The 25900-nt window shown below is 36.9% G+C and overlaps 1 protein-coding gene across 3 annotated transcripts in view; it reads right to left on the minus strand.

Moving 5' to 3' along the window:
• Positions 1-822: 822 nt before the first annotated feature.
• Positions 823-25900, minus strand: part of SLC16A7 (solute carrier family 16 member 7) — a 191729-nt gene continuing 166651 nt past the window's right edge. For all 3 annotated transcript variants that reach the window (XM_052640392.1, XM_052640389.1, XM_052640391.1), the window contains 3 exons: positions 13375-13518; positions 6868-7683; positions 823-1700 (listed from right to left, as the gene is read on the minus strand). In XM_052640392.1, coding sequence (XP_052496352.1) covers positions 1432-1700; positions 6868-7683; positions 13375-13518 — 1229 coding nt within the window. In that variant the 3' untranslated portion in view covers positions 823-1431. The remainder of the gene's footprint in view (positions 1701-6867; positions 7684-13374; positions 13519-25900) is intronic.

Here is a 25900-nt window from a genome sequence, read left to right on the forward strand (position 1 = left end):
ATTTTTCACATGGTTATGAAAATGAGGAACTGCTAAATTAACCTGGGTTCCCATATTGCAATCTTCTTTCTATCAAGTTATAAACTAAATCTCCACTTCAAAAGTGTATATAAAGTCATACACAACCTCCAGGTCTAGAAGCCTTTTATAAGTGTCCTGGTTTAGTTACGTTTACAGGCAGCAGGAAGTCTAGTTAGTAGAGGGTGGGATTTCTATTGCTTCCTTTCCTATAATATGAGACATTTTCGGAGGCTGAGTGAAAAGCCTGTTTGGATTTCTGTGTTTTGCTTTTGCATGTTGGTGAATGGAGGGAAATGAGTGAGCTTGGAGGACTCATTGTAAGTACCTTCCACTCTTTGCTTTATTCAGATGGAATAATCATAATAGTAACCCTCTTATCACCACTATCTGTTGGGAAAAATGAAATTTCTGCCTGTTTGTCAGTCTGTCAACCAAGATTTCAGCCGATTCCACTTTGGTGTCTTAGTAAGACAGCTATTCTGGACTAAGTTTGGTTAAAAGAAGTTTCTATTTATTACTTTCTGGATTTTCAAATCAAAAGATATAGCTCATTGCTAGGAGTTATTTACATTTTTAATTTGATTTACTTATTAGTAAATCCTGATTATTTGAGGGTTCTATTCAGTAGCACCAGGTACAGATGGCCCCCCTCAAAGAAATCATGTGCATGCATGGATCAAATTGGACAGGGCTCAGAAATAATTATTTAAAAAATAGAGTTTTTACTTTTTTTCAAATTTATTTCATATATGCAATTGCTTTTGTTTTACAGAAGTTAATTACATTTTCAAATTAAGAGCACCCTCATTTTCACCCATGTTCTTATCTCTAACATCCACATTATAAGGTACTAAGCAGATATAATGCATTTTTTTCTCCATGGATTTAAATATATATATACAGTGATAATATTCTTTATAAACTTGTCTTTTTTCTCCAGATATCTTGTCTGCTCATTCTTAAGTGTATGAAAGTTGGTGTGTATGAGGATGTTTAGGGAAAAAATTAATTTCCTTCAATTCCATTTCACCAATGTTGAATAAAAAATGAAATGTGGAGAGGGTATTCTTATAGGATTAAACATACTCTTTCTAACTACTTAAACCAGCATTTTGAAATTCAGATCTCTGTAACCAAGACTAGAAGTCACTGGAAGACTTTAAAATCATTTAACCACCACAACCAGACTCATGTATGGACATAAACCCAGTGCATGAATTGTTTATATGCTTAATCTCAAAATTTAACTACCCAAATAAGTTTTTAAAGACAAACATTTAAAATTTGTCATTAAGGAAAATCTCATCTCCATCCTTAACTATGACTCTTCAACTAAAAATCTTCCAATATGTTGAAAAAAAAATACTCCTAAGAAAGTTAGGAACACTGAAATCCGAGATATGCTTCTTGTTAAATATTCGTTTCTCTTTCTGAGGGATTAACCTCTGCTCCTTCCCACTTTTCAGTTTTGCCACTTTCGATATTAACACTGGGACTTTGAGATGTCTTCAAAGGTTCAGTTTCTTGAGATTCCTTGGTATGTATATTCTTCTTTTCCCTTGCAAGCAATCTGTAGTTGATAGCATTACCGATGAGCAGCCACACGCTGGCTAGGACCACAACAGCTCCACAGGCCAAATACATGTATTTATATTGTCCAGTTTCATCCACCAATTTACCTAAGAGACACAGAGTGTTTTATAAGACAGCATTATAAATCAGCCATAAAATGATAACAGTTTCAAATAAATTTATTCCACACTGTGTACCTATTTCTTCTTTAATACTAAATGAGAGTTAAATAAAGAAAAAGATATTCTAGATTATGACTTCCATATATACATAGTAAAGGCATGTTAGAGGCACATACTACATTGTACTACCAGTATATGAAATGCATTGAAAGTTGTTGCCTTCAATAAAAGTGTGCTACCAAGACAAACTAGATATATCTGTGAAAGTGAAAGTGAAAGTGAAGTTGCTCCAGGCTCCTCCCTCCATGGGATTCTCCAGGCAAGAGTACTGGAGTGGGTTGCCATTTCCTTCTCCAAGGCATATCTGTATTTGTCTATATTTTCATACATACATGACATACATTTTAAACTTCCATATGTAGAAACATATATACATATTTACATATGTAAACATATATATGGATATATTTATAGCATATATATTGAGATTGCTTCATCCTTTCCATATTTCCTATCTTTTCTACAAAGAGTATACATTACATTCTTTAGGGAAAGTCAAAGGCTTTGATGAGATTCCTAATGGGTCATAATATTTACTAAATGACTTCTCTATGCCTAGCACTAGGCTAAACACTTTATTTGTAATTTTGCATTTAATCCTTAAAAAAATCACTATGACATATTCCAAACATGATTACATAGCAAACGTGGCAGAAACTAGGATCTTACCAAAGTCTGTATGCATCTCATATTCTTAACTACTCCATAAAATGGCTCCACCAAACCTCTTGGTTAAGTGTCGTGTCACTTTTTGGACTAATCATAGTTTTTCACTTTATCTAAATCTAAATTATTAAGGCCAAACTAGTCAGGGAGAAAGTTTTTGCTCCATTTGATTATTGAGAACATTGAAAAACTAGCCTGGTACCAAATAATTGGAAGGTTTATTGACTTTTAAACAAGCTACAGCTTATATTGTTTATATTTAGTTTTGCCGCATGCTTATGCAAACATTTAATTCTTAACAATAGTTATTACTGGCAAAATTTTGTAGGCACAAACCCAAATTATTTTTCATATGCATATTCAGCTGATTCTGAAACAGACCTATTTGTTTAGCCAGAGTTTCCAACATTCTGACTAGAATTTAGTTCAGTTCAGTTGCTCAGTAGTGTCCACCTCTTTGTGACTCCACAGACCACAGCATGCGAGCCTTCCCTGCCCATCACCAACTCCCAGAGCTTGCTCAAACTCATGTACATCCAGTCAGTGAGGCCATCCAACCATCTCATCCTCTGTCATCCCCTTCTTCTCCTGCCTTTCAATCTTTCCCAGCATCACTGTCTTTTCCAATGAGTCAGTTCTTCTCATCAGGTGACCAGAGTATTGGAGCTTTAGCTTCAGCATCAGTCCTTCCAATGAATATTCAACACTGATTTCCTTTATGATGGATTGGTTGGATCTCTTTGCAGTCCAAGGGACTCTCAAGAGTTTTCTCCAACACCGAAGCTCAAAAGCATCAATTCTTCAGCGCTCAGCTTTCTTTATGGTCCAACTCTCTCATCCATATATGACTACTGGAAAAACCGGAGCTTTGACCATACAGACCTTTCTTGACAAAGTAATGCCTCTGCTATTTAATATACTGTCTAGGTTGGTCATAGCTTTTCTTCCAAGGAGCAAGCATCTTTTAATTTCAAGCCTGTATTCACCATCTGCAGTGATTTTGGAGCGGCTCCCCCCACCAAAAGTCTTTCACTGTTTCCATTGTTTCACCATCTATTTGCCATGAAGTGATGGAACTGGATGCCATGATTTTCATTTTTTGAATGTTGAATTTTAAGCCTGCTTTTTCACTCTTCTCTTTCATCAAGAGGGTATTCAGTTCCTCTTCACTTTGTGCCATAAGGGTGGTGTCATCTGCATATCTAAGGTTATTGATATTTCTCCCAGCAATCTTGATTCCAGCTTTTGCTTCTTCCAGCCCAGTGTTTCTCGTGATGTACTCTGCATATAAGTTAAATGAGCAGGGTGACAATATACAGCCTTGATGTACTCCTTTTCCTATTTGGAACCAGTCGGTTGTTCCATGTCCAGTTTGAACTATTGCTTCCTGACCTGCATATAAGTTTCTCAAGAGGCAAGTCAGGTGGTCTGGTATTCCCATCTCTTTCAGACTTTTCCACAGTTTGTTGTGATCCACAAAGTCAACGGCTTTGGGATAGTCAATCAACCAGACATAGATGTTTTTCTGGAACTCTCTTGCTTTTTCGATGATCCAACAGATACTGGCAATTTGATCTCTGGTTCCTCTGCCTTTTCTAAAGCCAGCTTGAACATCTGAAAGTTCACAGTTCACGTATTGCTGAAGCCTGGCTTGAGGAATTTTGAGCATTACTTTCCTAGCTTTTGAGATGAGAACAATTGTGCGATAGTCAGAGCATTCTTTGGTATTACCTTTCTTTGGGATTGGAGTGAAAACTGACCTTTTCCACCCCTGTGGCCACTGCTGAGTTTTCCAAATTTGCTGACATATTGAGTGCAGCACTTTCAAAGCATCATCTTTTAGGATTTGAAATAGGTCAACTGGGATTCCATCACCTCTATTAGCTTTGTTTGTAGTATAGCTTCCTAAAGCCCACTTAACTTCACATTCTAGGATGTCTGGCTCTAGGTGAGTGATCATACCATTGTGATTATCTGGGTCGTGAAGACCATTTTTTGTATAGTCCTTCTGTATATGCTTGCCACCTCTTCTTAATATCTTCTGCTTCTGTTAGGCTCATACCATTTCTGTCCTTTAGTGAGCCCATCTTTGCATGAAATGTTCCCTTGGTATCTCTAATTTTCTTAAAGAGATCTAGTCTTTCCCATTCTGTTGTTTTCCTCTATTTCTTTGCATTGATTGCTGAAGAAAGCTTTCTTATCTCTCCTTGCTATTCTTTGAAACTCTGCATTCAGATGCTTATATCTTGCCTTTTCTCCTTTTCTTTTCGCTTCTCTTCTTTTCACAGCTATTTGTAAGTCCTCCTCAGACAGCCATTTTGCATTTTTGCATTTCTTTTCCATGAAGACGGTCTTGATCCCTGTCTCCTGTACAATGTCGGGAACCTCTGTCCATAGTTCATCAGGCACTCTATCTATCAGATCTAGTCCCTTAAATCTATTTCTCGCTTCCACTGTAATCATAAGGGATTTGATTTAGGTCATGCCTGAATGGTCTAGTGGTTTTCCCCACTTTCTTCAATTTAAGTCTGAATTTGGCAATAAGGAGTTCATGATCCGAGCCACAGTCAACTTCTGGTCTTGTTTTTGCTGACTGCATAGAGCTTCTCCATCTTTGGCTGCAAATAATATAATCAATCTGATTTCGGTGTTGACCATCTGGTGATGTCCAATTTTAGAGTCTTCTCTCATGTTGTTTGAAGAGGGTGTCTGTTATGACCAATGCTTTCTCTTGGCAAAACTCTATTAGCCTTTGCCCTGCTTCATTCCATACTACATGTAGGAAGAGTTTAAACACTGACCTTACATACATGAAAGAAATTCATGAATGGCTGGCAGTTATTGTGACAATTAGGGGCAGGCCAAGAGGTCTAAGTAAATACCTACATTTAGCATTATTTAAAGCAATGCTGAGCTAAAAAGCCTCTTGATTAAAGTGAAAGAGGAGAGGGAAAAAGTTGGCTTAAAGTTCAACATTCAGAAAATGAAAATCATGGCATCCGGTCCCATCACTTCATGGGAAATAGATGGGGAAACAGTGGAAACAGTGTCAGACTTTATTTTTTTGGGCCCCAGAATCACTGCAGATGGTGATTGCAGCCATGAAATTAAAAGACGCTTACTCCTTGGAAGAAAAGTTATGACCAACCTAGATAGTATATTCAAAAGCAGAGACATTACTTTGCCGACTAAGGTCCGCCTAGTCAAGGCTATGGTTTTTCCTGTGATCATGTATGGATGTGAGAGTTGGACTGTGAAGAAGGCTGAGCACCAAAGAATTGATGCTTTTGAACTGTGGTGTTGGAGAAGACTCTTGAGAGTTCCTTGGACTGCAAGGAGATCCAACCAGTCCATTCTGAAGGAGATCAACCCTGGGATTTCTTTGGAAGGAATGATGCTAAAGCTGAAACTCCAGTACTTTGGCCACCTCATGAGAAGAGTTGACTCATTGGAAAAGACTCTGATGTTGCGAGGGATTGGGGGCAGGAGAAGGGGACGACCGAGGATGAGATGGCTGGATGGCATCATGGACTCGATGGACGTGAGTCTGAGTGAACTCTGGGAGATGGTGATGAACAGGGAGGCCTGGCGTGCTGAGATTCATGGGGTCGCAAAGAGTCGGACACAACTGAGTGACTGAACTGAACTGAAATGAACTGAACTTAGACAGTGATTACTAGAAAAGATAGGCCAACAAAAGGTATTTAATATTTATTACATGTAAGTCTAAGACTAAACGAAGTCTTCACTTCAAAAAGTATTGTACACGTGTCTTTACTCAGTCTCTTTACTTGATAATTTAGCGCAGATACATTTATAGTCATCTCTGACAGTATTTTAGATCTTTAAATCTAAAGATAAAGGTTACAAATATGGGATATAAGTATTTGATCAAGAAAATGACTTTGACTGAACTTTTCTTCATTCTTGCATTCCTATTGATATATTCCGATCAGTGATATTATAAACATATTCCTTCCTTAAGCATGTAACAAGTTCTATATTAATATAACCATTATACTCCAATAAGAAAAGAGATCTTAACCTTTTGAGAGCACTACTTTAAATTTTTGACTTGTTTTTAAAAAAACAAGAGAAATCTGTTTACCAATGATAAATGATATTTTATTTCCATGATTTATTTTTAACAATACAAATTGATATAGGTAAAAATCTGCAAGTCATGCTAATTATCAGTCTAATTTAAATTCTCAAGTTCATAATACCAGGCTATAAATGAAATTTTTGTCTAAAATAGACTAATTAGGAAATTGAAAAGATATAATAAGGCTAAAACTAACACATCTACAGTCTTTTAGGGTATTAGTATCTATTATTACAAACCACATTTACACTACAAAGAAAGTCTCAGCTAATGGATATTAATTTTATGCTATTTGCTTTCTTTGATGATAAATATTCTTACCAGCAAGAGGAGGACCAAGGAGGACAGGACAACACTCCACAACTGTGACGAGTCCCACAGCACTGGAAAATCTTTGAGCACCAACAAGGTCCATGAGAGTTTCAAAGAGGACACTGCTAACACTCCCAAATCCAAGGCCAAAAAATACAGCATACACCACCAGGCTTGTGTAGTCCTCAGCCAATGCGCATAAGAGATGACAGATTCCAGTGAACATCACTGCGAAACTGAAGAAGTACTGGATTCGGGGTCGGATTACTTTGGAGTTGGCAATAAGTCCTACAGTAGGTCTGGCAAACATATCAACAAAAGCCATAACAGAGAGCAAGAAAGCTGCAGAATACTCATCAATTCCTTTGTCTTTAGCATATGGAGCCAAGAATATAACGGGGGCGAAGAACCCCAGAAACATAATGACATTTCCAGATAAGTATATCAGAAATCCCCTATGCTTAAAAAGGGAGAAATCTAAATATTTATTAGTTTCTTCCCATACTGATAACTTTTTTTGTCTTTTCTTCACACTGGAATCAGGTTCACTTACACTAACCTTATTTTTAGACTCAGTACTTGCTTTGGGTTCAACAGGTCTCATAAGGGACCCAGCCACACAGCAGTTCAATAGTAAACCTCCCAAAATCATGAAACTTCCCTTCCAGCCGTAAGTATTAAGGAGGTATTGATTGAAAGGAGCCAATGTACTTAAGAAAACAGGACTTCCTGCCATTGCAAGGCCATTCGCTACAGGTCGTTTCTTATAGAAGTATTTGCCAATGATTGTTAAGGCAGGTTGCAGGTTGAAGGCTAGACCTATACCTAAAAAGAACAAAACAAAAGGAAGAAAAAAACACATTATGCCACTCACAAAGGAAATCACTTGTCAAAATGTACATTCAAGTGGAGATGGTAGAATGAAAAGGCAATAGCACACAGTAAATAAAAAATTTAAAAATTAAAAAAATTACATATTATCAATAAGATAGCACATAAACAAAAAGGTTCTCATAACTAGACATCTGAGATGCAAGACTGTTTCATAGCCCTTTCCTTTTAAAACACAAAAATAAAGCCAAGAACTTCTCCTAATGTTGCAACAATCAGAGAATAGGTTGAAATTGGAACACAGTTCATTAGTTCTTAGTCATAATCACTTAATTCCATAAGTAAATTAATCTCTCTAATCTCTCTCTTTATATACACATGCAGAGAATAGATATCTTCCTTGAGGGCAAGAGTGTGTTTAAAACATGAATACTTTCTTTTCAGTACAGAATAGACGAAACAGATTAAAAAGGTTGTTGTTTATAAATAATCTTAGATCTCCTGTAGGTATTTCTTTCAAAGCTATGCAAATACTAAAAAAGAGTAATCAGTTCATGCCATTAATTTCATGTTCTTCATCCCTCACATTCCACATTTCATGACTATAGAGGTAAATGTGCATTAACTAAAAAATAATTTTAAGCTGATTGTTTATATGGGTCAAAAGTTTCCGCTGTCTAGGGACACCTTGACAGTGTTGAGTTAGCTCATCAAGATACTATTCGGCAACAAAAATGAATGTTTGTTTAAAAAGTAAATACAAGTGATTTATACAAACTACCTCTCTTTACCCTTTAGCCTAGACATGATTTTGTATTATTTAGGATCTATAGAAGTAGGAATTCTTTGGCATTTACCAATTTATGCAAATTTGAGACAGTATTGCAAATTGCTTAAGTATTTAGATTCCAGGACACTGGGTTCTGAACAAATACTTAATGCAAATCTCTAATACAAATATTTGTATTTAATATTTGTAATAGTATTCAGATTGATTATATTATTTGCAGCCAAAGATGGAGAAGCTCTATACAGTCAGCAAAAACAAGACCAACCAGCAGCTGACTGTGGCTCAGATCATGAACTCCCTCCCTATTGCCAAATTCAGATTTAAATTGAAGAACCTGGGAAAAACCACTAGACCATTCAGGTATGACCTAAATCAAATCCCTTATGATTATACAGTGGAAGTGAGAAATAAATTTAAGAGACTAGATCTGATAGAGAGGCTGATGAACTATGGATGAAGGGTCATGACACTGTACAGGAGACAGGGATCAAGACCATCCCCATGGAAAAGAAATGCAAAAAAGCAAAATGGCTGTCTGAGGAGGCCTTACAAATAGCTGTGAAAAGAAGTGAAGTGAAAAGCAAAGGAGAAAAGGAAAGATATACCTATTTGAATGCACAGTTTCAAAGAATAGCAAGGAGAGATAAGAAAGCCTTCTTCAGCGATCAATGCAAAGAAATAGAGAAAAAGAACAGAATGGGAAAGACTAGAGATTTCTTCAAGAAAGTTAAAATACCAAGGGAACATTTCATGCAAAGATGGGCTCACTAAAGGACAGAAATGGTATGGAACTAACAGGAGCAGAAGATATTAAGAAGAGGTGGCAAGAATACACAGAAGAACTGTATAAAAAAGATCTTCATGACCCAGATAGTCACAATGGTATGACCACTCACCTAGAGCCAGACATCCTGGAGTGTGAATTCAAGTGGGCCTTAGGAAGCATCACTACGAACAAAGCTAATGGAGGTGATGGAATTCCAATTGAGCTATTTCAAATCCTGAAAGATGATGTTGTGAGAGTGCTACACTCAATATGCCAGCAAATTTGGAAAATTCAGCAGTGGCCACAGGACTGGAAAATGTCAGTTTTCATTCCAATCCCAAAGAAAGGCAATGACAAGAATGCTCAAACTATTGCACAATTGCACTCATCTCACACGCTAGGAAAGTAATGCTCAAAATTCTCCAAGCCAGGCTTCAGCAATATGTGAACCGTGAACTTCCAGACGTTCAAGCTGGTTTTAGAAAAGGCAGAGGAACCAGGGGTCAAATTGCCAACATCCGTTGGATCATACAAAAAGCAAGAGAGTTCTAGAAAAAGATCTACTTCTGCTTTATTGACTATGCCAAACCCTTTGGCTGTGTGGACCACAACAAACTGTGGAAAATTTTGAAAGAGATGGGAATACCAGACCTCCTGACTTGCCTCTTGAGAAACCTATATGCAGGTCAGGAAGCAACAGTTAGAACTGGACATGGAACAACAGACTGGTTCCACATAGGAAAAGGAGTATATCAAGGCTGTATATTTAACTTACATGCAGAGTACATGATGAGAAATGCTGGGCTAGAAGAAGCACAAGCTGAAATCAAGATTGCTGGGAGAAATATCAGTAACCTTAGATATGCAGATGACACCACCCTTATGGCAAAAAATGAAGAAGAACTAAAGAGCCTCTTGATGAAAGTGAAAGAGGAGAGTGAAGAAATTGGCTTAAAGCTCAACATTCAGAAAACTACGATCATGGCATCCAGTTCCATCACTTTATGGCCAATAGATGGGGAAACAAGGGAAACAGCAGCAGACTTTAGTTTATTGGACTCCAAAATCATAGCAGATAGTGACTGCAGCCATGAAATTAAAAGACGCTAACTCCTTAGAAGGAATGTTATCACAAACCTAGACAGCATATTAAAAAGCAGAGACATTACTTTGCTAACAAAGGTCTGTCTAGTCAAGGCTATGGTTTTTCCAGTGGTCATGTATGGATGTGAGAGTTGGCGTATAAAGAAAGCTGAGTGTGGAAGAACTGATGCTTTTGAACTGTGGTGTTGGAGAAGACTCTTGAGAGTCCCTTGGACTGCAAGGAGATCCTACCAGTCCATCCTAAAGGAGAGCAGTCCTGGGTATTCATTGGAAGGACTGATGTTGAAGCTGAACTCCAATACTTTGGCCACCTGATGTGAACAGCTGATTCATTTGAAAAGACCCTGATGCTGGGAATGATTGAGGGCAAGAAGAGAAGGGGACGACAGAGTATGAGATGGTTGGATGGCATTGCCGCCTCAATGGACATGAATTTCAGTAGACTGTGGGAGTTGATGATGGACAGGGAGGCCTGGCATGTGGCAGTTCATGGGGTTGCAAAGAGTCAGACACAACTGAGCAACTGAACTGAACTGAACTGAACAGTGTTCCAAAAAACTGATATGAAGGAACCAGTAATCAGTTTTGGTGAATGACAGGGCAGTATGCTCTCTGATTCTACCTTAGCCATACTTGTGAGATATGCAAAATGAGTGTCATTATCAATAGATCCAAGGTCTAAGTAATGAAACTATTGTCAGCAGCTTGTAAGAGGAAGGACTCAAATTCCCAGGAATTGTGCTTTGAGGTTCAAATTTCTTTACCTATGCCATCTTCCTTCCTGTGCCCCTATTCTGTCACCTGGAATTTTGCTTTCACATGTTAATGCAAGTTCTCCTTAGGAGTTTGTGGTCATCTATTTCCTACTTGGCATGGTAAAAGGAGCATGGCATTTGAAATGAAAAGATCTAAGTCTGTCTCAGCTACTTACTTATGTGTACTACTGGGCAAAATACTTAGATTTCTTAAGTTCCAGTTCTTTTAACAAGAACATAAAAGGGTTTTGCTAAAATCAAGCGAGGTCTACAGCTCCAAGATGATGTATAATGTTTTTGTGATGATGATTATTATATGTTAGTATTTATTTAAAAGTGACAAAATGCTGGATACTCTGTAAAGTATCATATATTCATTTTTTTAACAAATGAATTAATATATAGTTCATTGAATATACAGTTCAAATGAATATATAGTTTATTTTTACAAATGAATATATGGTTCCTCCTACATATTTCCTTTTCCTTCCAAAGGAAAGAGCTATCATTTTTCCATTTTAAAGACAAAGAGATGGAGGCATAAGGAGGGGTATTTATCCACAATCACACAGCTAATATGTGCTGAGTTAGGTTTAAAAGCTAGACCTGAATGATTTCAAACACCAAGAAATATTGGCTGATAATGACTTAAGATAAATCTCTTATAGTTATATTTAATGGTTGACTAGAAGCACCAGAGCCTTTGAGACTCAAATAAATGGAACTGAAGTTAGAATAACATAAAATACAATTGATATTTATGATACAGTAACATCAAAACCACCTTTTTCCTAATACATGACTTTCTGGGCCCAGCCTGAATTCTATGGCCAAATGAAATATGGCTGACCCTTGAACAATGTGGGGTTTAAGGCTCACCCTCTACACAGCTGAAAAATCTATGTATCATTTATAGCCAGCTCGCCTTAGGATTCAACCAACTATGGACTGAGTAGTAGAGTAGACCCCTGCAGTTCAAATCCATGTTGTTCAAGGTCAGCTGTACCTAGTATTTCTTCACAAAGGAAACACTATTCTCTCACCATGACAATTCTTAGATATAAGAAGATTCTCATTTAGAATGTCAAAGATGTTTTACAAAGTCAAAAAAGAAGAGTTGTCCATAGGTTGTAAAGAGTTGATTTTAACATCACTATACTGTAGGCTTTAATACATCTAATTTTTCAATCAGATGATGCATTAATCCAAGGTCAGACTGACTTAAAGTCATAAAAGATATATTTACCTTTTTATCTGTGAGCAAAAGGAAACAATTAAATTTCTTTATATACTGAAGTCTAATTTTTCTAAAACTTGGGAGTGTAAATTTGTGTAGTGCAATTTGCTGTTGAAGCTAATGTGAACGTGAACGTGAAGTCGCTCAGTCGTGTCCGACTCTTTGCGAGTCCCCATGGACTGTAGCCTACCAGGCTCCTCTGTCCATGGGATTTTCCAGGCAATAGTACTGGAGTGGATTGCCACTTCCTTCTCCAAGGGATCTTCCCAACCCAGAGATTGAACCTGGGTCTCCTGCATCATAGACAGATGCTTTACCATCTGAGCCACCAGGGAAGTCGTTGAAGCTAATAAAGATCATATTTTCCAAATGTGCATATTCAGGTAGCCAGAGTCTACAGACATGCTTAAGAAACAACTATAACCAAATGACAGGAACTCATTTTAAAATATTTGTGTTTAGTGACAAATGTGTCTTTCAAATTTTTAAATAGAATCCTTTAGTAAGAAAAGGTAGGGAGGCTCATGAAGAGCTCTATCATTAATCAGAACATGAGCAACAATTCTATGTTAAAGCTAAATCAATGAATCCAGGAAACATCTTTTTGACACCATTTTTAACCTATTATGAGTGATCAGTCAGACACTAATAGTAATAAGTAGTGAAAGCATTTTTTTTTTTAAATGAAGCTATTTATATGCCAGAGTCTGTGTGGCCATGTCAGTCTTCATGGCCTGAAGATTAAATGTTGAAACAGTAAAAACAAACCAAAGAAGTTTTCTTTTTGACATTTATATCATAGCCATAACATGTCTGATAACTTGCTTTTTCCATTTCTTGAAATTAGTTTGATTGGTCAGCCTATAGCCAGGAGTTTAAAATACCAGATGACGATACTTTAAAGTATATAGCATCTGATATTAAAAAAAAATCAAAGAAAATAAGAATGTTTTGTTGCTCATGCTTCTGACAGAACTTTGCAAACAGTAGAAGTGTTAAGAAGAAAATAAGCTGAAAACAAATCTCCACTTACCGCAAATTAATCCCATTGTGAAGTAAAGCTCTACTACGTTGGTACTATAAGAGGCCGAGACCATACCCAAACAGCATAACAAACCTCCTACCATCACCACTGGCCGGCTACCATATTTATTCACCAAAACGCTACTTATAGGACCTGAGGTAGAGAAGAAGTTAAGAAATATTCAGTTCCTGGGTTATTTATTTATTTATAACATATGTTAATTTTGAAAGTTGAGAAAACACATTTTAACAATCAAAGAAAAGTATTAGTTTATATGGAACAACATGAAAACTTTTCAATACTTTCCAATCCATTTGACTGGCTGTCTTTACCCATATATCTACAAGCACATAAAATAATCAATTAGAATTATTTAATATCAAGTTTGGTAGGACCATAATAATTCAACTTCTGACAGAAAAGCTTTTTAATGAGACATAGCTAAACTTGTTGTTAATCTCTAAGTCATATCTGACTCTTTTGTGTCCCCTATAGACTGTATCACACCAGGCTCCACTGTCCATGGGATTTCCCAAACAAGAACATTGGAGGGGAGTGCCATTTCCTTCTCCAGGAGATTTTCCTGACCCAGGAGTCAAACCCGTGTCTTCCGTATTGGCAGGCAGATTCTTTAATGCTGAGCCATTGGGGAAGCCCTAAATATCTTAATAAATGCAGATAAATTTATTTAATAAAAATTTAAGGATTATATAAATGATCTATCTCTTAGAATTTTACTTTTTGGAGTACGTGTGTTTAGGCACACAGATATATGCCTTTAATTGAAGCTGACGTGTTTTTCTTTTTATTATACCCCACTGTGACTTTTTAATACCATATTTTTTATTTTAAGGCCCCAACTGTTTACATATCTCATTATATTAGAAATGAGGATTCTTATACTGACAGTCTCTTAACAATCCCTGTTCATCAGGAGCCACCAAGGGTAGTAATGTTGCTTCCATGCGTTAGGTATGTTTGAATTCATTTCAGTTTGGCCACTCAGTCATATCTGACTCTTTGCGACCCCATGGACTGCAGCATGCCAGGCTTCCCTGTCCATCACCAACTCCTGGAGCTTACTCAAACTCACGGCCATCAAGTCGGTGATGCCATCCCACCATCTCATCCTCTGTCATCCCCTTCTCTCACCTTCAGTCTTTCTCAGCATCAGGGTCTTTTCAAATGAGTCAATTCTTCGCATCAGGTGGCCAAAGTATTGGAGTTTCAGCTTCAACATCAGTCCTTCCAATGAATATTCAGGACTGATTTCCTTTACGATTGACTGGTTTGATCTCCTTGCATTCCCAGGACTCTCAAGAGTCTTCTCCAACACCAGAGTTCAAAAGTATCAATTCTTTGGCACTCAGCTTTCTTTATGGTCCAAATCTCACATCCATACATGACTACTGGAAAAACCATAACTTTGACTAGATAGACCTTTGTTGACAAAGTAATGTCTCTGCTTTTTAATATGCTATCTAGGTTAGTCATAGCTTTTCTTCCAAGGAGTAAATGTCTTTTCATTTCATGGCTGCACTCACCATCTGCAGTGATTTTGGAGCCCAAGGAAATAAAGTCTGCCACTGTTTCCTTTGTTTCCCCATCTATTTGCCATGAAGTGATGGGACCAGATGCCATGATCTTAGTTTTCTGAATGTTGAGCTTTAAGCCAACTTTTTCACTTTCTTCTTTCATTTTCATTGAGAGGCTCTTTAGTTCCTCTTTGCTGTCTGCCATAAGGGTGGTGTCATCTGCATATTTGAGGTTATTGATATATCTCCCGGCAATCTTGTTTCCAGCTTGTGCTTCATCCAGTCTGGCATTTTGCATGATATGCTCTGCATGGAAGTTAAATAAGCAGGGTGACAACATATAGCCTTGACATACTCCTTTCCCAATTTGGAACCAGTCTGTTGTTCCATGTCCAGTTCTAACTGTTGCTTCTTAACCTGCATACAGATTTCTTAGGAAGCAGGTAATGTGGTCTGGTATCCCCATCTCTTGAATTTTCCACAGTTTATTGTGATCCACACAGTCAAACGCTTTGGCATAGTCAATAAAGCAGTAGTAGATGTTTTTCTGGAATTCTCTTTGTTTTAATGATCCAACGAATGTTGGCAATCTGATCTCTGGTTCCTCTGCCTTTTCTAAATCCAGCTTGAATATCTGGAAGTTCACGGTTCACGTACTGTTGAAGCCTGGCTTGGAGAATTTGGGGCATTACTTTGCTAGCATGTGAGATGAGTGCAATTGTGCTGTAGTTTGAGCATTCTTTGGCATTGCCTTTCTTTGGGATTGGATTGAAAACTGACCTTTTCCAGTCCTGTGGCCACTGCTGAGTTTTCCAAATTTGTTGGCGTATAGATTGCAGCACTTTAACAGCATCATTTTTTTTAGGATTTGAAATAGCTCAACTGAAATTATTAGGTTATTTCTGTGGCTTGGTTAGACAATGACGATTGCCCAATTTTCAACCAGACCATTTGAAAAAGTAATATGAATCCTGATTGTTGTCTGAAAAAGCTTCTGTTGATATTTTCTGGTAACGTCAAGAAAGTACCACCATCAAAACTTTTAGAATGGGTGCAGCAGTTTAGATGGAACAGCCAGAGAAAACGGAGGCTCTCTCTATTAAGACAGGCACCTCACGAAAAAGGAACAATCTTAGTGTGGGAAACAGGCACATCGAACACTCTGACTCAAAAATCAGTTTTGAAGAGCTGGATACTGAATAGGATGATGTTTTAGGAGTGACTTATGCAATCTATTTTATGTACATTTTCTGATGTATGTGTATGTGTGCGCATATAAAATATTTAGGAGAGATCAAAATTATTAAAATAATTTATGTTTATGTCTAAAAAACTACTTTGGAAATAAAAATTCTAAATATTAGAAGAGTTGGGTCTTATTTTACTATGCAGAATTTCTTTCTTTAGTGGTGCTTTATAAAATAGTGATGCAACTTAACAATCCTAGATTCAGTGAAAGTCCATACCTCTTTATAAGACCTGTCCAAATGTAAATTATTTGCTTTGACATTTCTTTTTAGCTTAAAATTATATTTCATCTGAAACTAACTGTTCTGTTTTGAGGAAAAACATTATATTAGGTCAGAATTCTCAGCCCAATATATAGGCTAGAAAAAACTAAATGATTTTTAGTTAATACTAAAACTTTAAAAATTTGCATTATATATAAGAACTTCTACATGGATGGTATTTAAAACACACTGAGATTCCATTATCAGTAGAGTCTTAGTCGAAAATTCCATGGATGGAGGAGCATGATAGGCTACAGTCCATGGGGTCGCAAAGAGTCAGACATGACTGAGCAACTTCACTTTCTTTCTTTCTATATTTCCTTTTGGAAAGGGAGATGGCAACCCACTCTGGTGTTCATGCCTGGAGAATCCCATGGGCAGAGGGGCCTGGTGGGTTACAGTCTACGGGGTTGCAAGGAGTTGGACACGAGTACACACACACATACCTTATCTTAGTCACTCTATCACACAGCTATACTTAGTATTTTTATTCTTATGCATAAATAAAAATACAGCCAAATAGTATTAAATATTACTCCACAATATCTTTTGAATGGATATTGGTAATAACACATAATTCTATAAAAAGAACTCAAAAACAGAATACCACATTTTGCGTTTAATACCAAACAAAATAAAACTGAAAAAGGCCATATGTAAGACAGCTCTATAAGATCAATGGGATCCCCTGCTGGCTTAGCAGTAAAGAATCTGCCTGCAATGCAGACTCCTGCATTGGATTCGGTCTCTGGGTTGGGAAGATTTCCTGCAGAGGGAAATGACTACCCACTCCAGAATTCTTTCCTAGGAAATTTCATGGACAGAGAAGCCTGGTAGGCTGCAATCCATGGGGTTGCAAAAGAGTTGGACAACTTAGCGACTAAACAACAACAGTAAGATCAAAAGGGTTGGAGGGGGGAAAAATAAATGAAAATTGTACAAGATAATGTGAAAAGAATAGAATTCTGTCCCTATTATGGAAAAACCCATCTGAAGAAATTTTATATATATTATATATAAAATATGATTATTTATTATAACATATATAGTGGTTAGGAAATGAATGTTTTAAGTAAAAGCATAAAGTTAAATTCAAATAGCCTTTATGAGAAGGAGAGAGTCAGAATCAATTGATTAACTTGATTAATAACCAAATCTAGGTGTAGAGTCCTTTTTTAAAATATCAATTCAGTTCAATTCAATTCAACTCTGATCAGTTCAGTGCAGCATTTCCTGAGCTCCTAGTATAAAGTCACTTGACAGACACCAAAGATAAAGTAGCAAAACACAACTATAATCCTCAATGCATTATGTTCCAGAGGAAGAAATAATCAACAAGTTATTTTAAGAACTGTGATGGATGCTTTGATAGATACTAGATTATCAGAGGTACTTATCAATACTTGGACTAATAACAATGATTTCTTCCCAGTTTCACTGATATTACATATTCTGTTTTATATGTGATGCCTCAATAACTAACAAATGGGTTAATTGATTACTGTTTTATAAATATGTTTGCCTAAATAGTATAAATTTAAATTTTAAAACAATCTATGAATCAAAACCTCATTTGCAACATATGAGAAATAATTATATCTATAGAGGGGGTTAACCATATGAAGACTATTTCCCATTACTGTGACTGATTAAAGGTAGCCACTAAAGAAAATATTTAGATGTGTCAGCACTTTCTGGGGGGGCAGGCTTTGATAAATTCCATAATGGCATCCATCAAGATGCAATGAGTGTTCTAATTGTAACAAATAACTTTAAATTAGATACCTTAGTTAAATGATATCCTGTAAAGAATATGCTCACACAATTATACTTTTTTTCTAGCACAAAAAGATATACTTTATAAGTGATTTACTTAGAAATAATCAACATTCCTTATCCCTCAATATTAAATGCTTATGTCATAAATTATTTTATTTTGTAAAGGTTATGGACAGAAAATTAAAATTATGATATGGAATAAAATATGCTTATTTTATAAGCTATCCCTAAATGCTTAATATTAGCCTAAGGAGACCTCTAACATTAGATATAAAAACACAAAACCATCCAACATCTCTCTCCAACCTTATAAGCAACTTGGTTTATTACAATAACAAGAAAAAAGTTTCAAGAAAATAAATTCTGATTGTATATGATTTTTGTTAAACATGAACTAGCTTCACAGGTGTCCCTTGTGGAGGAATCTTAGGCCTAATTATATTCCGAGTACATTCACTCATTCACTTATTAATTCAATCATTCCGAAAGTTTTTACTCAGAATGTGTTTTTTAGGTAATCATAGTACTTAATCATTAGTTATGTCAAAAAAGGAAAATCTACCTGCTGAGAGAGTTATATCTGAGCCTATATGTTGGTAGAGTAAAGGTATTGCTCATCAGAATGCTTTATTCTATTTGTCAAGCAGTTAAAAGAAATAGTATGCAAGAATAATAATATCTTTGTTCCAAAATGAAGAGAGGTCGCTCAGTCGTGTCCGACTCTTTGCAACCCCAGAGACTGACTGTAGTCTACCAAGCTCCTCCGTCCATGGGATTTTCCAGGCAAGAATACTGGAGTGGGTTGCCATTTCCTTCTCTAAGGGATCTTTCTGAGCCAGGGATTGAACCTGGGTCTTCCGCATTGTAGGTGGACGCTTAGTCTGAGCCACCCAAAAACATACGCAAAAATATCAGAGTATACTAAATCGGACTCATCTAGCCACTTATCTTCTGATCCAGCTTTCCAATCTATCTCAGAATTTTAGTGTCACATGCAATGGCCACTTTCATGCTAGCTATGAAGTTGTAAAGGAGGACTTCATCAGAGAGCAAAGTAAGGATCAAAATATTATCCCCATTGTTCAGCTACTTGTTTGTCTTCTAAAAGCTACTTCTGACTTTTATGGATGTGGCTCCATAACACTCAGCAAAAGAATATTAATTGTAGCAAGGAAGTTTTTGTGGGTTCTTATAAATTACAGCATTTGCCTATTCTTAGAATTTCTGCTGGACTTAGAATTGGTAACACACACATGAACAAAAATACATGCTGTCCATTTTATTGGTTTGAGTCTTCTTCATACAATCTGTCCTAAGATAACTGCCATATGGTAATAGTAGTGTTACTCTCTCAGTCGTGTCTGACTCTTTGAGATCCCACGGACTGTAGTCCACCAGGCTCCTCTGTCCATGGAATTCTTCAGGCAAGAATACCAGAGTGGGTGGCCATTCCCTTCTCCAGGGAATCTTCCTGACCCAGGGTACTATTATTGTTCATCAACATTTATCAAATTATTACTCTTTGAGGAAACATGCTGAGAATTCTACATGCATTATTGTATCTGATTTTCATGGCTTAAATAACTAATTGCCTAATTAAAGCTATTAACAGTTGATAAAACTGAGATATGCAGTGTTCAGATTACTTTTTCAAGGTCAACATCAATATTCATGGTAGGATGTGGATATGAGCCCAGGATCATCTCATTATAAAACTTGTGCTTTTAACTATTGTGCAGAAATAGCAGAGCTAACGAAAGCCTGCTTTCAAGATTGGCTCCTGGCTGGCATCTGGGAACTTGGATTTCAGAAATGTTCCCACCACTCCCTAACAAATAAGACTGGCTCACTATACCTGCCTTGTTTTTTACAAACAATGCAATTTATGTGGTATGCCTGCTTTCCTTCTGGGAGTCTGAAATTTTGGTACATGCCAGATGGGCAATGTCAGTTGAACAACAACCCAGTAGAAATCTTAAGCATCGAGTCTCTAATGAAGTTTCTGTAGACCTCACTTCACACGTGTTGTCACAACTCGTTGCTGAAGGAATTAAACCCGTCCTTGGTGATTTTATAGGGAGAGGACTCTTGGAAATGTGGACCTCATTTCCTCCATTCTTGGTACACCATACTTTTCTCTGGTTATTTTCTCATTTTACTTCCTTTCATTTTAGTAAACAGCAGTCATGAAAAAGACAATGTTGAATCACTAATTATTTTTGTTGTTTAGTCGCTAAGTTGTGTCCAACTCTTTTGTGACACCATGGACTGTAGCCCGCCAGGCTCCTCTGTTCATGGGACTTTCCAGGCAAGAATACTGAAGTGGGTGGCCATTTCCTTCTCCAGGTGATCTTCCCAACTCAGGGATCAAACATGCAACTCCCGCATTATAGGTGGACCTTTTACCATTGAGTCACCAGGGAAGCTCAGTTACAGAAATGCAAACCAAAACTACAATGAGATATCACCTCACACCAGTCAAAATGGTTATCATCAAAAAAAAATCCACAAACAATAAACGGTGGAGAGGGTATAGAGAGGGACCACTCCTGCACTGTTGATGGGAATGTTTATTGCTATAGCCACTATAAAGAAGAACAGTATGAGAAAACTAAAAAACTAAAAAAAAGAGCTACCACCTGACCCTGCAATCCCACTCCTGAGCATATATCCAGAGAAAAACATGGTTCAAAAGGAAACATGCACCCTTATACTCCTGGCACCACTATTTACAATAGTCGAAACATGGAAGCAACCAAAATGCCCATCAACAGAGAAATGGATAAAGATGATTTGATACATATATGCAAGGGAATATTACTCAAACATTAAAAAGAATGAAATGTTGCCATTTGCAGCAAGATGGATGTACCTAGGGAAGGTCATACTGAGTGAAGTAAGTCAGACAGAGAAGGAGAAATATCATTGTGACATCCCTTATATATGGAATCTAAAAAATGATACACATGAACTTACAAAACAGCAACAGACTCATAGACTCAGAGAACAAATTTATGGTTGTAGGGGATGGGGGAAGGATGGGGGAAAGAGACTGAGAGTTTGGGATGGATGTGTACACGCTGCTATATTTAAAGTGGATAACCAACAAGGACCTACTGTATAACACATGGAACTCTCCTCAGTGTTATGTGGCAGCCTGGACGAGAAGGGAGTTTAGGGAAGAATGGATACATGTATATATATGGCTGAGTCCCTTTGCTGTCCATCTGAAATTATCACAACATTGTTAACCAGCTATATCTCAATACAAAATAAAAAGTTTTCTATTTTAATTAAAATGGCATTTTTAAGTCCTTCAAATCTTTCTAGCTAATCATCAAAAGTGTTCTTACAGACTCAATAAAACTACTATATCTCTCCTACTGTTAACTTCAAGTTTTGTATATTGTTTTAAACACAGATTTTTGTTACATATTTTTAAAGTATGTGACATACAAACATGAATATGTGAACTGGTATATTCTTTGGTATATTGTTATTCTCTTCTGTAAACATGAACTCATAGTGCTTATTTTTATTTCTTTTGAATGTTGCATGAGTACATGATAAATGTGAGACAATTTGGAGAGTATGTTATGTGTGGAACATTTCATAAAATATATTTTATCAATCTAAAACCATGAATTGGGATTGACTATCAATTTGAGTTCTATAAAATTTTTATGCATAGCATAAACACTAACAGAAGAAATGATAAACTGCTATAATTTATTTTTCATTTGCTTTATTTCAAATTTGTATATGTGGTATCCTGTCAAGTCAAATGACAAAAAGCACTAGTGCAGGACTAGGAGAAAGTTGTTTGCAATTACAGAAATTTATCTGTGTTTACTATGACAGTATTTTTCTTACTAATGGAGGTTTTCTAAATTTGAAAGATTTTTCAAAGGAACTTTTTGAAATATAAAATTGCTGCTATTTTCATTTGAGCAGAGGGTAAGAGCTTCTTCATTCACTACTTATTAATATGCCTGAGGTTTATTCCTGCACTGAAATTGGGACTGAAAGTCCACCTGGTTTCTCTCTCTATGTAATCTCCTTTCATTTGAGGTCAGTGAAAAAACATGAGGAAAGAGTTCCTAATAATTCAGTTCAGTTCAGTTCAGTCGCTCAGTTGTGTCCGACTCTTTGCAACCCCATGAATCACACTATGCCAGGCCTCCCTGTCCATCACCAACTCCTGGAGTTCACTCAAACTCATGCCCATCAAGTCGGTGATGCCATCCAGCCATCTCATCCTCTGTCATCCCCTTCTCCTCCTGCCCCCAATCCCTCCCAGCATCAGAGTCTTTTCCAATGAGCCAACTCTCTGCATGAGGTGGCCAAAGTACTGGAGTTTCAGCTTTAGCATCATTCCTTCCAAAGAACACCCAGGGCTAATCGAAGCAGCTATTGCATTTGCTTTTATGAAGGATGAAGATAAAAACGTCACACATGTAAATCATCTTCAAGGAGCAAATTGCTCAATGATAACTATCTTAGTTTGACTAAATAGAGTTCAGCTAGTTCTACAGAAGATGAATCTTACATCAGCTGAAGAGAGTCATTATGTATTCACACAACACTCAACTAGTATTTTTAGACCACCAGGCTCTTCTGTCCATGGAATTCTCCAGACAAGAATACAGTAGTGGGTAGCCACTCCTTTCTCTAGCGGATCTCCTCAACCTAGCAATCAAACCCCATTCTCCTGCATTGCAGGCAGATTCTTTACTACCAAACCCATCAAGAAAACCCATAAGATGGCACACAAAAGTTTTGAAAGAATGGTTTGAGTAGTCATAGAAACCAAAAATGGCACCTCACTCCAGTACTCTTGCCTGGAAAATCCCATGGATGGAGGAGCCTGGTAGGCTGCAGTCCATTGGGTTGCTAAGAGTCAGGCATGACTGAGCGACTTCACTTTCATTTTTTACTTTCATGCATTGGAGAAGGAAATGGCAACCCACTCCAATGTTCTTACCTGGAGAATCCCAGGGATGGCGGAGCCTGGTGGGCTGCCGTCTACGGTGCTGCCCAGAGTCGGACACGACTGAAGTGACTTAGCAGCAGCAGCAACAGAAACCAAAAAGGGGGTTGGTGGCTTAGAGTTGAGATTCTCCATCATGAAGAGTATACATGGAGCAGCTATAGGGTTGGTTTGGTTTTTAATCAGAAGGCCCGGTTTCAGGGCTAAGACTCCATGCTCCTAATAGAGGGGGTGGGGTTCGATACTTGTTCAGGGAACTAGATCTCACATGTAACTAAAGAACCTGTATGTTCCTAGGAAAATGGAAGATTCTGCATGCTACAACTAAGACCCAGTGCAGCTAAATAAATCAGTAAATCAATAAATAAAAGAAGGCTGTTTCAATCCAAACCTACTGCCTCAGCACTTAGAAGAATTAACAAGGCCCATGTATTATGATTTCCCCCAATATCTAGTTTCCTCTTATTCCTAAGTAAGAACACTGATTTGTTGGCTGGCTACTCTATCCTCCATTTTTTTTTTTTTTTTTTCAAATTTTATAAGGGAGCATAGTTGATTGACAGTGCCCTCCATCTTAAAAGACTATTGCTCTGTCTTTCTGGTAGTTATGGCCACCTGACTAAGTTCTAGCCAAGAGCAGAAGTGATACAAGGAATTTATCTGGTCCCCTTAAAGGGAAGGGAACACTCCTATTTTTCGCTCCTCTGTCCTGACTTTGCAGCCAAAGACAGAGAAGCTCTAAATAGGCAATAAGAACAAAACCTGGAGCTGACTGTGGCTCAGATTATGAGCTTGTTATTGCAAAATTCAGGCTTAAATTGAAGAAAATAGAGAAAACCGCTAGGCCACTCATGTATGCCCTAAATCAAATCCCTTATGATTATAAAGTGGAGGTAACAAATTCAAGGGATTAGAACTGGTAGACAGAGTGCTTAAAGAACTATGGACGAAGTTCATAACATTGTACATATTTTCTGGTGTTGGAGAAGACTCTTGAGAGTCCCTTGGACTGCAAAGGGATCAAACCAGTCAATCCTAAAGGAAATCAACCTTGAATATTTATTGGAAGGACTGATGCTGAAGCTGAAGTTCCAATACTTTGGTCTACTGATGTGAAGAGCTGACTCATTAAAGAATTTCAACTCTAAGCCACTTTCTACATAAACTGACATTGACCTTTTACATATTTGCAGTCTAAGATATCCCACCACCTGATGCAAAGAGCTGACTCATTTGAAAAGACCCTGATGCTGGGAAAGATTGAAGGCAGGAGGACAAGGGGACGACAGAGGATGAGGTGTTTGGACGGCATCACTGACTCAATGGGCATGAGTTTAAGTAAACTCCGGGAGTTGGTGATGGACAGGGATGCCTGGTGTGCTGCGGTTCATGGGGTCTCAAAGAGTCAGACACAACTGAGCGACTGAATGGAAGTGAACTGAAGATATATCAACAAATTCAATGATAGAAAAATTCAATTCCTATTAAAATTTTTTTAAAATCCATGAATATCATCTCATAAAAAGTATTAACATCTACTAAATACTTTCTTTTCCTCTAAATTGAAAGTTTACTTCATTTGAAGAATTATCTCAGTGTGATCTAACTACAGAACTTTTAAAGTGATTCTGACATATTTCCAATTTTTTAAACTTAACTAAAGTTAGAATAGTCTAACTCAATAGGATTTTTAAATGTGAATATGCAATTCAGAATGTATCTTAAAAAGTATACATGCATATATTTCCACTAGCCTGTCAGGAATATTCAATTTGTATATTGAAGACTTCTGTCTGTTTCAAGCAACTGATAAACAGTATGGCCATTTCCAAAGGATACTAAAATACATTTCTGCTCATGGATATTTTTCCCTCATAATTCTAACTGTGTGTAGGATAGTATGTGACGTCTTTCTTTTCTTCCCTCTATTCTTAAAAATTAGTTTTAAATAACACTGCCAGAATGCATTTCATGAACATATCTGTATAATGTAAGCCATAAAGTTTTAATTACTATACTACTTTGTTCCTATCCCTCTTAAAAGATAGTATTAATATTCTACTTTGTGACATATTTATTTGCATATTTGTTTTAATCAGTAGAATTTCAGCTCTTGGAGGCCAGTGGTGTAATATTATATTTATAATTTATTTAGGCATAGGATAAATATATTTCATATAGTAGATAGTAATTTTTAATTTAATTAGAAATTGTTTTCTAAGTTCATTGAGGATTTTCTTTCTTTCTTTCTTCCTTTTTGGCCTCACTGTGCAGCACGTGGGATCTTCTCTGACCAGGGATTGAACCTGTGCCACTGCATTAGAAGCATAGTTTTAACCACTGGACCAACAGGGAAGTACCTAGGATCTTCATATGATGTCACCATCACTACATTGATATGATATCAGGATTTACCATAGCAGACAAGATTTTAAACAGGATATTTAACTATTGGGTTTCTTTCTTGTCTTACTTAAATCATATAGGAAACAAAAATACAACACATATGCCAGATTAAAGGTATTTTAGAGATGTATCATCATGATTCATCTAACTCTTCTCTTTAAAAGTGCTTTTGTTTATGAGTAACAATTAGTTTTAAGCAATCAAAAAAGTCCTAACTAAAGGTATGAGAACCACCTGCTCCTATGGCCTTATGGTCTACTACAGATATAGATGTATTTGTGTCATCGATCCAAGGTACATAGTACCATGAGAGT

Source organism: Budorcas taxicolor, chromosome 5 (genome assembly GCF_023091745.1).
Source record: "Budorcas taxicolor isolate Tak-1 chromosome 5, Takin1.1, whole genome shotgun sequence".
In the NCBI taxonomy this organism is placed as follows: domain Eukaryota; kingdom Metazoa; phylum Chordata; class Mammalia; order Artiodactyla; family Bovidae; genus Budorcas; species Budorcas taxicolor.